Source organism: Drosophila guanche, unplaced genomic scaffold (genome assembly GCF_900245975.1).
Source record: "Drosophila guanche unplaced genomic scaffold, DGUA_6, whole genome shotgun sequence".
NCBI classification, from domain to species: domain Eukaryota; kingdom Metazoa; phylum Arthropoda; class Insecta; order Diptera; family Drosophilidae; genus Drosophila; species Drosophila guanche.
The window spans coordinates 5378205-5395269 of record NW_022995745.1 but is presented as its reverse complement, the minus strand read 5'-3'; the positions used below and the strand labels follow the sequence as shown (position 1 = coordinate 5395269).

The following is a 17065-nucleotide window of genomic DNA, read 5'->3' as shown; positions in this document are numbered from 1 at the left end:
TGAGATTCCGACAAGCAGCAACCCAGACCACGGAGTAACAATGAGTGATTGTTCCTCCTGCTGCTGCTCCTGCTGTTGGAATCTTCATGGAAAATTCATGAGCAGTCAAATTGAGTTTGTGGTCGAAGCGCAGGAAGCATGCCACAGAGATTGCCAATGATTGAGTGGGTTGCACGGCTTAAAGACAGCTTCAGGAAAAACTTTAAGCTACTAGAAAAACAGCACAAAACTTTACAAACTTTCTAACACCCCACGGAAGCACGGAAATTGCTTATTGAATGCTTTACTTTATTCGTATTCGTATGGGTAAACGAATGAATGTTACCGGGGGGCAGGTTGTTGTATTGTAATTACACCTTGATTCTATTAGTTAACCAAAACAAAGTTATGGCCATTAATTGTATAAAACATGTTTTTGTAATTGATTTACTTTGGGGAGCGCTTTGGGGAAACAGGTTTAGTCATTGGCAATATGTAAATGAGTTATGGCAACACTTTTGTTCGGCAAAAACATTTTGTGAGCCAAACGAGTGCTGTATAAGGTGCACTTTAATTGCCCTGTTTTAAGGACCATCCAAATATACTTTTTTTTGTCATTGTCATCAAGTTCGGAAGCACTCACAAGTGTATCTATAATTATTATTATTATTCTCCTGTTGAAATCATCGTAAAATACCCATCCCAAAGCAGTTGTAAAAACTTGGCATAGACCCATTCAGACAGACATTTTAAATTTTCCAAAAGGAGGCAGGAATGTATACATTTATGTACATGCATATGTACATTTCAGTATATAGCATTTCTCCACTCAGTAATTGCTACTATTGTAAATAGAATGTCAATCAGGTTTATTTCCACCGAAAAACCTAATACCACCGCCACAAAAAAAACATCAAATAAACGAAAAATTAAATGAGGGAAAAGAAAACGTAGCAAAAAACTTTTCAACCGAATTTTCACATTTTCACACACAAACACACAACGTCTTCGTCGTTGTTTTGTTTGGTTGTCGGTTTTTGCGGTGGTCCAAAAACGGTGTCGCCTTTATGTTGCTTTCATTTTTGTGCTTTCGCTTTTCATGGCAGCGCCATCGCATCGGTGTTCTGTCTCTTTGCGTTTCGCCCTGCTCCGTTCTGCTCCCTCCTTAATGTTCCATTTTGTTCCGCACCATACGCACAACCTATTCAGAATCCCCAGATATATCCCAATTCCCAAACGCACTTGTCCGAGCGAGAGCGATCGTGTGTTCAATGTGAAATATGTCTGCGGCACGGGAATTCGCCATAAATAGAACCCACTCCTAGTACCAGTCCCAGTTCGAGTCCGCATCTCATTTCCCGGGAAATATCTTTATTTTCAGGAACATCCCATATCTGTCGTCCCTTGATGTATTTCTTTTTTTTTTGGTGTTTGGTTTTGTTTTTGGGTCCTGAATTCTTAAGTAGTTTCTCGTTTTCCGCTAATGGAGGGACGCTCTTAAAAGTGAATTAATTTCGGTCGGGGGGACTCCTGATCGAATCTTGATTTATTTGGTTAATCTTTTGAATTTTAAATGTCATCAATGGCCCAGACCCAGGCCCGGGACCAGTCCTCCTGCTGCTTCTAACCCGCAGACCCTGGGGCTGCGACTCCACTGCTGAATGGTTAATGACCAGAAAAGCGAGCAAAGTGAGCGTAATTAATGGAAACTGTAATCAATCATGCGCTCCAATTAACCGAACCATCTCTTTCGTTCAATATTCCTCTGATATTCCTCTCCATCTCCGATTCTGAGATAATGACAGACATAGGAGCGGACACAGCGACATTGGAAGCGTGAACAACTGGATCTGTGTTGGGGTATATGTGTATATCCTTGGCTGAATGCGTCCCCATTAAATTTGTCCAGTAATGACCGAGGGCACTGCGACGGTGTGCATTTCAAAACTCATTACGATTCACTCGTTCACTCACTCTGTAGATGATTGTGAGTGTGGGAGCATGTCCATGTGTGTCGCTTGATGGCCAAAGCTAGCGCGTCATCAACATCATCCCCTTTGATTTCTCCAATTACTTTGCTATCTTTTTCATATACGTAGATGTATGCATGTATGCATGTGTAGCACATGGCTATACATAATTAGGTGTGGAGACTCGTGAATGTCCGTCAATGCTTGAGAGCTGTTCGATTAATAATCAAATAATTATCGATTATACATTTGGATTGATTTGAATACCTATTTCTAATCAAATATATATTTAAACTTTAACTTATCACTTTGCATTCCCAAATTTTCGAAAGCTTCCATTCAATTTTCCTAAATCACTGGCGTTGAAAATGTTTATCAATAAACAAGACCACATATAAGGTATGAAAGATGACTCACATTTTATGTTTTCTGGCAGTGAAATTCTCTTGTATGACTTTGTCGTGTGGTGTCGATAAAAGAAACACTCAAAAATGTCACGATTTTTATTATAATGGATGTTTTTTACGATTGCCATTTTTGGCTTTTTATGCATATCGATAAATGTTTAGCTGATGCATGAAATGTATCGAAAAGCGCTTGTATAAATCGAAAAATAAACTAAACACAAAACAAATGTTTTCACATTTATTTTGATACATGTGTACATAAAAGATTTCAGCATTCAATGTCATATTCGAGAGTGTGTGTGTCCTTTGAATATCAGTTGAGAGGACACGCTCGAGTCTCTGTTATTCATATCGATAATTGTTTGGAGCGATTTCAGTGAATAACCAAAATGAATTCATCGATTGCCGTGGGGTGGGGTGTTGGGGCTTCCTGCTGCTTTTCGCTTCATTGACTCTCCCTCGTCGTCGAATGCTGATAGGGGCGATGTCGAGTGGAGGAGCCCCGAGGAGCCCCGCATAACCTTTCATTTTGAGGCGGGGATTTGACTTGGGTTTGCGCCTGGTGTCGCGGCTGATGATGGGGTGGAATATTTCACATTTGCTGATTTTTGACGCGTCTATTTACTGTTGATTGATTTTGTTTGTATCTTTGTGTGTGTGTGGGGCATGGGGCATGCGGCATGCGGCATATGTAGGTGTGTGGTGGTTGCATCTACTTAAAAATACATTCATTTTTGCGGCTCACAATACGCGAAGCGACATGGAAATTGATCAATTATTTATACAGTTTGCATAGTCAATTTACATAAGTCCTCCCCCCTGCCCCGGCAACTGTCCCTGTCCCTGTCCGTCTGTCCATTGCCTGTCTGTCCGTAACAGCTACGTGTGTGTCCGCCCCATACCGTCTTTGCCGCTTGTCTCTTGACACTGTTGGTGTGTGTGTGTGTGTGTGTGTGGTGTGTGGGGGTAGCCTTGTCCAGTCTCATCAATGTCAAAGCAATGAACCTGAATATCCATATTGCCAACGCTTCACTTCATTCAATTCCATTCCATGCCCCACCACCCACTCCATGCCCACACTCCGCGTGGCTTATTCAATTTCCCCATCTGTTCATGGGCTTCCCCACTGCCACCTCTTCTTTCGCTCTGCTTTTCGCCGAATACCCTTTTCAAAAGCTGTCACTTTAGGGGCCTGGGGGGGTGGCGGCTGTGTTGGCAAGAGCTCAGGGTATTAAAAGCTTCGACTCGGACAGAGAAAATTCACTGTTTGCCCAACATATTGTTAATGTGTCTATATACTCGCGACTCGCAACAGTACCAGCGCCAGTACTTGTGTTCGTACTCCTCTATATAGACATAAGAAAAATAAGCATATACATGGACTCTACTCGCTCACTCAATTAAAGAATGTGGGGAATCGGTTTGTGACTCAGCATAGTACTCGGTCGGCCCTCCTGCCTGCCTGACTGCCGCGACTCTGGCCAGGCCATTAAAAATGTTTCATGCATGTGTAATTGTTTTTACACAAGATGCCCCAAAGATATTTACCCCAGCTACCCCTAGGGGTATTTATGCGTGTACACTTTGAGAAATAATTTAACTAAAAGCTAGGCAACAACAACAACAACAACAACAAAGACAAAACACGTGATACAAAATGCGGAATTTTGTGACCTAAAGAGTGTTATGGAAATTTCAAACAGAAAAGTAAAAGTTATTTCCATATGTTTTAAGGTATAAACTTGCAATATTTCTCTCTCTCTCCCAGCTAAATCTCTTCATTCTCTTCCACTGTGGCTTAGCACTAAAGGCTATCTGGCTATTTGCATTTAATTGATACATTTTCCAATCCAATGATTGCTCGTGAATTTGTGTTTTGTATTTTTGTAGATTTTTCCGTGTGCACTTGACGACTATAGGAGGTGGTATATATTTACATTCTATATATTGTATGGGAGGGACACGTGGCATACGTGGCACAAATCGTATGTATATCACTGTGGCCATCAGTATCTTGACAGGTGACGACAACACACGGCACGGCAATTCTTGTCAAAACAATTTTCTTGCCACGGGGCTACGGTGAGGACAAATGAATTACGCAAGAGTTTTACCTTTTAGATACTACTTGGAGTATATTATATGGAGTATTTGTGATGCATTAGTAGCGCCAGTACCATCACGGATGTCTCTAACTAGGGTTCCGTTTCCCCTGTTGATGGCTTCATTAACTTTGTTTGGCATAACTTTTGCCTTCCGACTTTCGGCCTGTCCATCATCTATTGTTACTTTTTGCATGTTGTTTTGGACAGCTCCAACAGGATGAAGGTGTGATTCTCCCGCTACGTGCATAAGTCAGACCCATATCGAAAATGTCAGAATTGTTTCAGTCTCAGTTTCAGTTTCAGTTCTTTTATTTAAGCCCTCACTCCGTTACTTTCATAGACAGCTAGACAGAGGGCAGAGGGCAGAGTAGAAAAGGTTGTCTGAAGTTTGCAGCTAGAACTCTGAAGCGGAGTTAACTGTCAGTTGACTGTTTCTTAAATTAGCATTCAATCACTTGAAGTGTCTAAAATGTCCTGCAGCCATATCTGTTGTGTGTAATCCAAGAAAGATCTCTAATCTCTAGAACAATTGAATAATTTCGGTGAAAATTGAATCAATATATGGAAGACAACTCAGGCTAAATGTCCTGAAGGTTTCTCGCCTTTTCCATCAGTTCAGTATAGGCAAAAATCACACTCCCTCTTCCAGTGTGGCTTAGTAGCAGTTGCTGGCTCTGACTCATATATATATATATTTTTTTTTGCCATTTGCATGGCCCAAAAGTGCCGCGTAATGCGAATCTGCGAATGAAATGTATAAGAAATATATTTCACATTCAGATTTCTCTTTATTGAAAGGTCAGTTCTCTTATGAAACTGCTGGAGCATTAGCTTCGCATTTTGTACTTTTGTGTGTGGGTGTGCTTGGGCTTGGGCTTGGGCTCTTTTTTGGCCTTTTTGTGAGCCGCTGGCAATTGTTGGGCTTTGGTTGGGCTGGGTCTTTGGGGCTTCCGTACAATTAGACTGGGATGTGACCCCTCAACTTTCTGGCAGCCTTTGGCCGAGGGCCGTGTTATCGCATCCTTTTTAGAAAATGTGCTAACAGCGCCTTCTGACGAATGCAACGAGGTCGTCATTGAGGTGAGTCGCCGAGTCGACTCGACTCGAGTGGAGGTGGACTGTCTGGGTGGAGGATGGGCGCCTGGTGGGGACTCTGAGATTCAGTTGGGAGTCGGGAAGCGGAATAATGCTTTGTGTCCGAGCATTGTGTACAGGATAAAACTGTGGCTCTGGGGCACTTCTGGAAAGGGGGGGAGTGTGGCTCTGGGGGCACCCAAGTTAACGATTTTCTTTACCTCTCTGCCCCGGCAGTTGTTGTTTTTCCCATCCTCCTTCCTCTTTTTTACTTTCCTTTCCTTCTCTTCTCTTCGTTTTTCTTTTTTGGAATACAATTTATGTAGAGGGTCTTCCCGCACAAAGGCACTCGTCCCCCTTCTGCCTCTGGCCTCTGATTTTGAGTTGTGCAATAAATTTTTATCTGTACATGCGAACGGTTGCGACCTGTCCGTAGTAGCATTGAAACGAAGGGGTTCTGAGGGTTCTGCGGACTCCAAGGGAACTGAGGAACTGCTCATTAAACAACGCTGTCAGGTTTGAATGGCCAGAACCTGAAGCGACGACGACCACGGCCACGACCATTACACAAAGAATTTTCTTTTAGGTTCTGTGTGCGGACACGGACACGGACACGAGCTGGAACTGCCACTGGCTCTGGCTCTACCTCTACCTCTGGTGTTGGCTTTATTGTTATTGGCCATATTGTGTGTGTGGCTGTGTGTTAAGGGCCATGTTTTAGCGCCAGAGTGCCTGAATGACATCTGGGTCACCTGGTGCCGGCTGGTGCATATAACTTATTCCCCATTTTGATACGCTTCGGTGACAGAGCCTGGGCTCTGGCTCCTCTGTCTGTGCCTCTGTCTTGAGCCTCTCCAGCCATTCCCCAAGTTGCAATTCTGAATAGGTGTGAACATTGCGGCTTACACAGAATTACAGCATTGATTGATTGGCTGCAATATTGCAGGCCCTTTGGTTCTGTGGTGACTTATCGAATCAAAGATGTGCAAACTGTTGTCCCATAAGGTTAGTGCTGTGGATATTGTGCAATGTTGTTCAAAATGGATGCATACACAGCACTTTGTTCACTAGCTACTCCTCAGATTCATCGAATTGAATCGAAGGTAACCCTAAGCGGGTGTTAATCGAGTTATCGATTGATGTAACAGAGTAAATCACATTTTATGCCCCAATTGAGGGGTTCATAAAATAAAAAGCAGAATCATCTAAGATAGTTTATGGCATGATCTTTATATAAACGATCGATTCTCGAACCGATGGCCAACGATGTAGCACTCGCGATAAAACAATCATCTTAATGGAGCGATTAAAATTTCATCACGCCAAATCAGCGCAGAATCGAAAACAGAAAACAAACTGCAAAGAAATTAAAAGCAAAAAGAAAATGAAATGAAATGAAATGAAATGAAGGGCAAAAGTTGTTTATCAATTATTCCCAGTTTCTATCCATGAATGGACTTTGGTAATCACATTTTTCCATCGCCCCGAAACGTGATTCAGCGGGTTTTTGTTTGGAGATATTAAAGACTGACTGACTGACTGACTGACTGACTGACAGACTGAGAAATCAATCAATAAGCGAAATGATATTTATAGAAAATCCCATCAAGGGCTGCCTCATAAACAATTGAATTACATTTTTCGGCCTAGACAACAATGCGATTGCATTCCGAACTGCCGCTACCAAAAAATGATTTTAACCCAATTTGCAGCCAGAGAGAAGAAGAGTAGAGAAATGAACACGTTCCCATCTCCATCTCCACAGCCATGTACAGTGTATAAATGTATGTACAATATGTGGTACGTATCTCTGGCATGAACATGGATGTGTGGACTGTAGACTGTAGACTGTAGACTCTAGTCTATCGGTAGCGCCCCCAAATGGGTCTCTGGCCTGAGGTCTGGGGGCCCCAACTATTATTAGCGGCACGCTCGACATGCAAACGTATAATGGATTTATATATATTATTTTGTATACATATACATAGAGATATGTACACACATACATACATATATACTCGAGGAGAACTCATTACTCTGCAGGTGTTTCAGCATTTCACATTCTCAGTCGCAGTCGCAGTCGCTGTCGCTGTCGCTGCCGCAGTCTCTCTGGGGCTATCCTTTTCCCCAAAAACACACACTTACACACACACACACAAAGTCCTTCTTCATCTGCGGGTCCTCCGTGCATAACTTTTGTTCGTCCTGCATAATTTACACTTTTTTCCCTCGTAGTATTTATAGTTAAATTATTGATTTTCATTACCAACATTTTCGAGTTTAGTTTCAAATTTGTTTTTTTTTGTTCTTTCTTCTTTTCGGGGGGGCTTACTCCCCACTCCCTCTTGCGGTCATTGAGCTTTTGTGTGGCATGTGGCATGTGTGTGTGTGTGGCTTTGAAGCTTTTGCCGGCTTATCAGCTCTTGGATGGCATCTGCTCTTCGTCCAGGATGTCGACTGCTTCCAACTTCATTCGAATAGTTTGTTCTTCCTCATAAGCGGAAAGAGGAAAGCTTTGCGGTAGCTTTTTGTTGTTTTCTCTCTTCCTTTTGTTTCCCTAGCTTTTCTAATTCTTGTGCAGATTATAGGCCTTCTACGTTGCTGCGTCTTCTCACAGCCTTTAGGCTGCTACATGTCCAGGGAAAAGCTTGCTGGGATCACATGTTCCCTGATTGGAGAATGTTCTGGCATTTCTCTCCTAGGCTCTGGGTTCTGGAAGAGCTATCTGGGGATGCACAGTTTGCTTGTTGCCATATTTAAGCTTAATATTTGATCATTTATGATGGCTACAACTCTGCTTATTTCTCTTCGCAGATGTCAATTCAAAAGCTGAACGACAACACCAACTCGGGATACGTGAGCTCCGAGGAGACGGACTCCCTGCTGGTTAGCAGCGGCACACCCAAGAGTGGGGGCGGACGAACCGCCCTGCTGCGACAGGTGAAGAACAGCACCTCAACCAATGGACCAACAATTGCCACCACAGTGGTTACCACATCGCCATCTGCCTCGGGCTCGTGCTCTGGCTCGGGTTCGGGTTCGGGTTCGGCCAGCAATATGGCTTCCGGTGCATCGGGTGGCAAGCCGACACTGATGCGGCAGGATCGCACCTCCACATATCTGACAAGTCCGCAACAGTCGCAGCAGCAGCACTCGCGCATGGGCTCTGAGGAGAGTATGCGCGGAGGGATGATGCAGCATGACGAGGACATTGAACAGGGACTAAGGGCCAGTGTTGGCACTGGAACTGGAGCTGGAACAGCAACCGCCACCATGGTGCCCGACATTGAGGTGTACGAAGAAGAGGACCAAGATCCACAACAAACACAGACCAATAACACAGACCAACAGCAACAACAACCGACCATATCAATTATGAATTTAAGCCTAAAGCCCAACGAAGCTGGCAGCAGTCTGGGTCCAAGCCCCAGTCCTGGGAGCCATCCCAATCTGGGTACCTCATCATATCAGAATCTGGCCTCCAGCATACCGCCGAGTGCGCCGAGCCGTTGTCGTGCATGCCGCAACTGCAGTCGCCGTGCTTCCACAACGCCCATATCCACCGGACAGATGATTGACCGTTCCGCATCGCGGGACAGCGTAAAGAGCGGCGGAAATCTAACCAGCTCGATGGCCATCTGCATATCAAACTCTGCCCTGCAGCAGCAGCAGCAGCAGCAGCTGCAGTCCCAGCAGTCGCATCATTCATCGCATCAGCACTTTCAGTTGCACCAACAGCTCCAGATTCAGCATCAGCAACAGCAGCAGCTCCAGTTGTATCAGCATCACCAGCAGCAGGTGCCGCCGGTGCTTATTACATCTTCCCCAACGAACGGGTCGCGCATCATAAGGCAAAGCTCACAGCCAGAGTCCAGCACCACGGCCATATGCTGTGGCACGCACGCCACCTGCGTGGGGCATGCCCACTCGCACACGGTGCCCAATGTGTCGCTGAAACAGCTGCGGGAGAGCACACAGGATGGCATAGCCGGCATTGCGGCCGATTCCCTGCGCATCAACGGTGGAATGCGACCCTTCAAGCAGGTAAGAGCCATAGGAGCTCATCCATTCCATCCATATTTCCATTCATATATGTTTTCTGGCAGTAATATTCCTCTCCATGCAGCACCTGCAATAGGTAGTGCTCCCAATCTCTATGTATCATAATCGATCCACCAACTTTTCTTTATAAATATGTAAATTACAAAACCTTCAATATATATTCGATGTTCGATGTAGACACTCTTCGCACTCGATGTTCTGTGTTCTCAAAGGTCTAACCCATGTGTGTGTACACTGTACAGAGTTTGTAGATCATAACAATAGTGTGGCCAGAAGGGTCTATTCAACAGTGTGGCCAGACATTTCACAGTGATTGAAAGTGACTTAAAATAAGTGTTGATCCTATCTAATGGTCAAATGAACAAATTCTATTCAGAACAGCTATGACAGTGTGGCCAAAGTACCTTAAGTAAAACAAGAAGGTCACTGGTTTATGAGCCATCTGCCAATAAATGGTGTTCGCAGTGTGACCAGCATAGATGAACTTTCATTCGCATAACTCAGCTATCCCTGGTCACACTGGTCGTACGACCCCAACCCATCATCAATTTGATAGACTTTTACTCAGTAATTGTAATCTGTATTCTAGTATTAACCAAAGTATTAACTATCCTGTAGTTTAGTCTCTCGTAATATATTTGCCACTTTTGTGTCATGAATATCCCATTCCCCTCCCCACTCAAATATTTCTTTAGTTCATTTCATTGTTGTGTTCTAATAATCATAAAGCGATTTGCTTACATTTTTGTTTCTTGATTTTTCACGTTTCTCTTTTTTCCGGTTTTTATGGCCGCCCCGCCCCGTGCCGTACCGCTCAGTGACCACCCCATCCCACGGTCTAACGCTTTTCCCGCGCGGAAATCCAATTAGTGAAAATCAATATTGCTCATACGCGGCGTTGGCTGAACAATTATTTTGTTCATTTGTGCATTTTCCATTTGCTACAACCGTGCCCCTCTCCTTTCTTTCCGTTTCACTCTATGGGTGTTCTCCATTTCTCTCCTTCTCTCTCTAGCTTTTTTTTTGGGGCATAATTAAAAATTTTGTTTACACGCTATTTGATCGAGAAGTGAGGAATGAGTCTAGTAGCAGAGATGTGGCTATAGATGGGGCATGGAAACGGGGCAGTAGATGTGCCATGAAACGGGGCAGGAGATGTGGCAGTCGATGGGGCAGGCGATAAGGCATTTTCTTCTTGGTAGGTGGCCATTCCACTGAAATTTTCACATCGAAACAAAAAGAACAGCATGAAAAAACTTAATCAAGACTCGAAAGAAAAACAAAATGAAATTTTAATTGAAACATTCCCACCAGTATCTGTGCTGTGCCGGTGCTGCTCCTGCTCCCGCCGAAAATTGATTATGGGATTGTGTGGAAAGTGCCACAAAAAGAGGTTTGGAGGCGTGCCTAATTCTCGCACGAAATGCCAAAATGCCCCCACCTACCCCTCCTCATACATATATCAATATCTTACGCTGCCTCCCCCGCAAGGCAGATATAATTATAATTAATATCAATACACGGCGACGTCTGAACTTTTCTGTTTTTGGGCCTGCCCATAAATATTCGGAAAAAAATGAAATATACATAGATATTTATCTGGGGGTATAAGAAATAAATGAAAATATCGCTTTCTTCATGCTGGAAGTGACCTTACGGCCATGATTGATGAATGTTTTCACTCTTTGACATTTGCTGTCGCGTTTTTTTGCCCTTCCACCATTCCGCTATCAGTTTTCCGACCACCCTTTAAAGATAATTGTCTTGTCGTGGGGCGGGGCGGGGAGTGGGGCTCGGTCGTGTCTTTCGGGAATGGCTGGAGGGAATCGTTGGAGTGTTCACTCCTTCCGGGGGAGCTTTAGCAGGGAGAAAAGCTCTATTTTTTGAAAAACTAACGGCAAAGCCATAGAGAAATAGAATGAGAAAAAATGGAGAGTGCACTACACTTAACATGTGGTCCCCCCAAAAAGCTTTCAGGGCACATTTAACATGGATAAAAAAGACAATAAAAATTGTATATGCTACCATTTCCACCGTCAGTGGCCACAAACTACCGGCCCCACTCACTGACTGCTCGAAGCTTTGGCATTTCCTTGCCCAAGAAGCTAAAGAAGAAGCTTTTGGAAGCAATCCCGCCACCACCCCTCTCATGCCACGCCTCTGCTGAAAGCTCTAACGTATTCTAAGTTTTCGATTGTCTTATGTTTTTTGTTGTTTTCTGAATTTTTTCCTGTTCCTGTTTTTGGTTTGTTTCTAGAGCTTTTTCCCACTTAATTATGCAACATAATATGCCATGAACTTTTCCACATATCCCCACATATCCCCACATATTTACATAAATGTAATCTTCTGACTGGTAGGAGAAAGTCCTTCAGGAACGTCAACTCTTTCTTTGTGCCTTTATATAAGTATTCTTTCATGACTATAATTACTTCTATAACTTAATCTATTTGAAGTGGTTTTTCATGAATTTCATTCTTTTGGTTCTAGCTATTAATCGAATATCGTCTATCGTATAAGTTGGTATATACATATAAAGTATCTCTAATCTATGTAGTTGCGATACAAATATTATATCTTGATCTTTTATATTACTAATACGCATACTACAGTGCGTTTCAGAACTGCAGTGGAATTCAACTTTGATCTTAAGTGTAAACGATAACAAAGCCAATAAACTTTCGATACATTGTCCCCTACGAAGCACGAATATTTCAATCAGTTTTGAAACGCACTGTATCCGTAGGAATCCCAACTTATTTATATCTTAACTTTGATCTATGATACATACATATGTGTGGAAACTGCTTAGCTCAATCCCTGCGTCTGATTCCCACTCCCAAGTCCAAGTCCAAGACCATCCCCCCTAATCGGTATTTATAGTTTTCCTCCGCTCCAGTGACAAAACTAACTTAGAAACTAACTAACTAATCTATACTAATCGCCTATCGCAACCACTCTCACAATTCTCTTCAGGGCGTTCTTCTAATGCCTCGCACCTTGTCCGAAAGCCGAAAGTTGAGACTTCGGAGGGCCTTCACCGAGGCCACTAACGAAACGCTCCAAAGCTCCAAAATGGTATTTAACAAACAGTAAAAAAACAACAACAACAACAACCAATCCAAATATACACTTAAAAAAGAAAAATTTGTTTTATGTGTGTAAATATACATATACTCGTAAATGTTTAGAATGAAACATGAAAACAAAACTATGTGAACCACAGCTCGTACGATTAGTTCCAAAAGTTCAAATTTATTTCCAATGGCACCGCCCCGCCTCGACCCCTCGTCGGGTCATGTAGATTGTTGCTAAATGCTAAATGCCTTTTGTCCAATCCGATTTGCGTTTTGCGTGTTGCGTTTCTATTCCTAGTCTGCACTGCCCTTATGTCCAATCAATCCTCTAGAAATTTCACCAAAAAATAAACAAAACAAAAATTAGAAAAACCAAAAATTAAAAAACCAAAAACCAAAAACCAAAAACTGTTTGAAAAGCGTTTTCAATGATTGTTGAGCATTTTGGCTGCTTGAACTTCCGCATCCCCCATAGTTGCAATCCACTGGCATCCACTTCCGCATCCTGTAATTTTCGCATTCCAGTTTCCTTGCCCATTCATCTGCTTCCGTCTCCCATATTTGCACTTTATATTCCTCTTTTGGCATTCCCCATCTCCTTGCCATTCCATTCAGATTCCATTTTCAAATCAATCTCAGCATCCACTCAAACTTTGGGTTCCACTTCCTCATCCGCCCACAAACATTTAATCGTTTCAACAAAAGCTTTCACCTATCAAAGCTTTGCTGTAGTTCGCTCTGTAGTTTTGTAGATCGCACAAAAACTTCATTTGTATATCCCGTTTACAATATATGTATTTATTATTGATCAACCAGGTAAGCTGTAGTTGAAAAATGTTTGTATTTGCACCACTTTTGTTTTAGATTGCAGCACTCATTATTTATCTGTCTGAATGTACATTTATTATTAGCAATAATCTCCGTCCACAGCAATTTTAATGGGCTACTTATCATTGTTAAGGGTATTCAGCGGATCGGTCATTGATTTGGGTAGCGGGACCATTAGGGAAACGTTTTATTTGCTGCAAAGTATACATTTCCATGACGTCGACGCGGTCAGGTGTTCGCTCAATTCATCTCCCAGTTCCATGAAGAGCACCCAACTAACGGATGTCTCCGTCAGCGCATCCCCTCGTTTCCGTGGCCTGTGTTCGACTCTCTCCACCTGTTGTACCCACCATCTCTTTTTCCCCTGTTAGGCAAGTTCGTCAGTTGCTCTCTCTCATTCTACTGCTTCCCTCTTCCAAGATTTGCTCTTTCTGTTGCCCCCTTTTGATTATTCCACGTGTTGCTGTTTTTTCTTTCTGCACTACCATCTACCTCTGCCGATCAAGGTGTATTATTATAAGGTGAGGTATTGCCCTTACCATATCTGTACATTTTGTTACAGTTTAGTGTGTTTAGTGAGAAGTACCTAGAATATGAGAGAGAGATGAAGAGAGAATAACCAACATAACATAAATCACCGTGTGCATATGCACCTTGCAGCTGTCCTCTCCATGCGCTGCTCTGCTCTCTCCACCTGCTGGTGCTTCTGCTGCCCTCAGCCGCTCTCTCGGCTGCCTCCACCTGCTGCCGCCGCTCTCACGCCACCTGCCACCTTTCTGTCCACTCGGCATCCACCTTCCCAATCGTGATCCACCCCACATTTACGATCCACTAGCAGCGACGCGTGCTGCGCGAATCGGCTGTTTTGTTCTGTTCCGTTATATTGGCGGAACAAAATGGAAGACCAAAAGTCAGACCGAGAAAAAAGTAAAGATGAGAATATAAATATCATTTTTTTGGGGGCCAACCATTTGTGCGTCGTCGTTGCGCTGCGTCGGAAGGGATCGCTGCTCCGCTCCGTTCTTCGCTGCTTCACCGTCCAGGTCTACGTCTCTCGCGAATGAAAGTACCAACAAAAAGTTTATAATAAATGCCGATTGGATGTGCTTTCTGTTTACATTCTGGACAATTACGCAGCCAAAATAACGAATTGGCTGGAATACCAAATCAAAATCACAATTCCCATCGCAAATCCGAATCTCAATCCAAATCACATTCGAAAGTTCGCTGCGGCGGTTCTTGGTAGCGTGCGCTTTCGTCGCGACTGCATTTTGTGCGAGTGAAAAGGAAACTGAATTTTTTTTATTGTGGTAACAGTTATATACAACAGCATCCTCCAGGCTCCCTCTCTTTCTCCCTCTTTGGCGCTGCCTCTGCCGCTGCTGACAATGTGAGCAATTATTTGCCTTCCATGTTTTTTTTTTGTGTTCCTTTCGGTCTACAGTGAAATTGTGAGAGAAAGAGTGTGAGTGAGTGAGAGAGAGTGTGGGCCACACAAAAGGATATTTGATATTCAGCAAATAAAGGGAATTGTGCAAATTTGTACGGGGGCCCCCATCCCCAGAGCATGTCGCCGGCCTCCTGCATGGAGAACGAGTGCAACCCGGGCACTCTATACCAGAAATGCCTGACCGCCGGCAATACCAGAATTGCCGCCCTGCCGCCACCATCGTTGCCGCTGCCGCTCCCGCTGGCCGCGCTGCCAGCGTCATCAGCAATGCCGCCGCAATTGATGACATCGATGCCATCGGTATCGCCATCGGCAACGCCATCTCCCTCACCGTCGCACTCGCCCTCGCCCTCACCATCGCCATCGGCGTCGGCGTCGCCCTCACCGTCCCTATCGTTGACGTCGACGCGTCCGCTGCCGCCAGCGCAGCGACTGGTGCCCGCTGCCGCAGCGTTCCCGTTACTATCATCTTCGCTGCCAACGGCAGACGCAGACGCAAACGCAGACGCAGCCGCGGGTATGACGCGCACGGGTAGCGTTGGAGGAGGCGGCGGCGGCGGTGGCGCCACATCCACGGCACGCCGAAATTCCCTCTGGCTGGAGACCCTGCGGAACACGCGAAAACTTTCATACGCCAATGAGCGACCCATTCTGGTAAGTGCCACCACAGGGGCCGAGCAAAAGCCATGACGTATAATCCTTATCCGGGACCATGCCACCACGCCATCCTATGACCATTCCAATTCCCATTCCCATAACTTGGATCATTTCCATTTGCCATTTCGTTCGTTGGCGGCTTCCACGTGCCCCGCTGCCTTGCCCACTCGGCGCTCGGCGCTGCCGCCTAGCCAAAAGTCTGCCGTTCGTCCAAAACTATAAAAATAAATAAATCGCGCGCCCATGCTCTCGTTCTCTCTCTCTCTCTCTCTCGCCGGCTATCTCTGCTTGCCGCCTCTCTCTTTTGAGCAATTCGAAGTTATTTTCAACCAAAAGCATCTGCAGAACACAAAAACACAGGAAAACACACACGAATAGGCATGGACAACAGCGCCAATGCCCAGCGATAGCGATCGAAGGCGACTGATGAAGTAGAGCACCGAAATATTGATACCCTGCTTTTGGCATACAAGTGGAAATTGGAGATAAAAGGCGTACTTAAAGGTTCGGAATGATGATAAGCGCTTATGAGGAATACGGAAACTTTAGTACCCACCAAGGGAGCTTTAAATGCTATGCAATATATTGAAGGTTTATAAGAAATACATATATAACAGTTGAGATGAGCTTAGAAGATAGTGAGATACTCATAGGATCAAAAAAGTTTCATTGTAAATTTTGAAGAATTACCCGAAAAGAGAATTTCTCGGACGAGTATACATAGAATTTAATCGAATATAATTGCAATACGTATAAGCTCGTTAATTAATTGTAAATTGGAAAATATAGAATACAATTTATCTAGGAGAACATTTATCTCGCTCAGGTAAAATGTATGATTCATGCACATTCCCTGATGAGCGGAAGCAAGTGGAATAAATAACCTGGAATACTGGGGATACTGCTGTCCCCTTTGAATAGTATATTGTTTGGGGTGTGAGGCCTCGGGATATGAAAGCAATAACACAAAACAAATGCGGGAAATATACACATCAAACACAGCAGAGTCCGAGTCCGAGTCCGAGCCAGAGGCTGCGAACCCCAAACACAGACGTAGGCACAAAGAGGGAGACGACCACAAAGAAGGTAGGGAGGAAGGAGGCAGAGAGAGAGAGGAGATCATCTATGCCATCAGCATCTAAAGACAAAAGTTTGTTCAAGTATTCGAAGCGTATCCATCGGTTGTAATACATTTGTGTGAGGGAAAGGGCAGGCGCACAAATACGTTCTTTGATATATTGTTTATACGAGGAAAACGATTTCGAATTCGATTACGATCGGGGGATCATCATCATCAAATGGGTAAATGGGAAAATGGGAAAATGGCAAATGAAATGGTGAATCGGAATAGAAAGAAAAACTCTTGTAGAAGTGTTTTTCGATATTGTTTACCAACCCCCACCCCAGATACACAGAGATATAGTATACTCAGGGTCAGAATCGAGAATGAGTTCCG

At 44.0% G+C, this 17065-nt stretch overlaps 1 protein-coding gene across 25 annotated transcripts in view; it reads left to right on the top strand.

The window, feature by feature from the left end:
• LOC117581059 (small conductance calcium-activated potassium channel protein) overlaps positions 1-17065 on the top strand; it is a 65701-nt gene that overhangs the window by 2740 nt on the left and 45896 nt on the right. For 16 of the 25 annotated variants that reach the window (XR_004573620.1, XM_034267919.1, XM_034267921.1 and 13 more), the window contains 2 exons: positions 8350-9579; positions 12574-12675. Coding sequence is in view for 24 of the 25 variants with exons in the window: in XM_034267919.1 (XP_034123810.1) it covers positions 8350-9579; positions 12574-12675 (1332 nt within the window). In the remaining variant the exon portion in view is untranslated. Of the gene's footprint in view, positions 1-8349; positions 9580-12573; positions 12676-14945; positions 15607-17065 lie in introns of those variants that run through there. The other 9 variants (XM_034267914.1, XM_034267918.1, XM_034267917.1 and 6 more) reach the window with 3 other exon arrangements.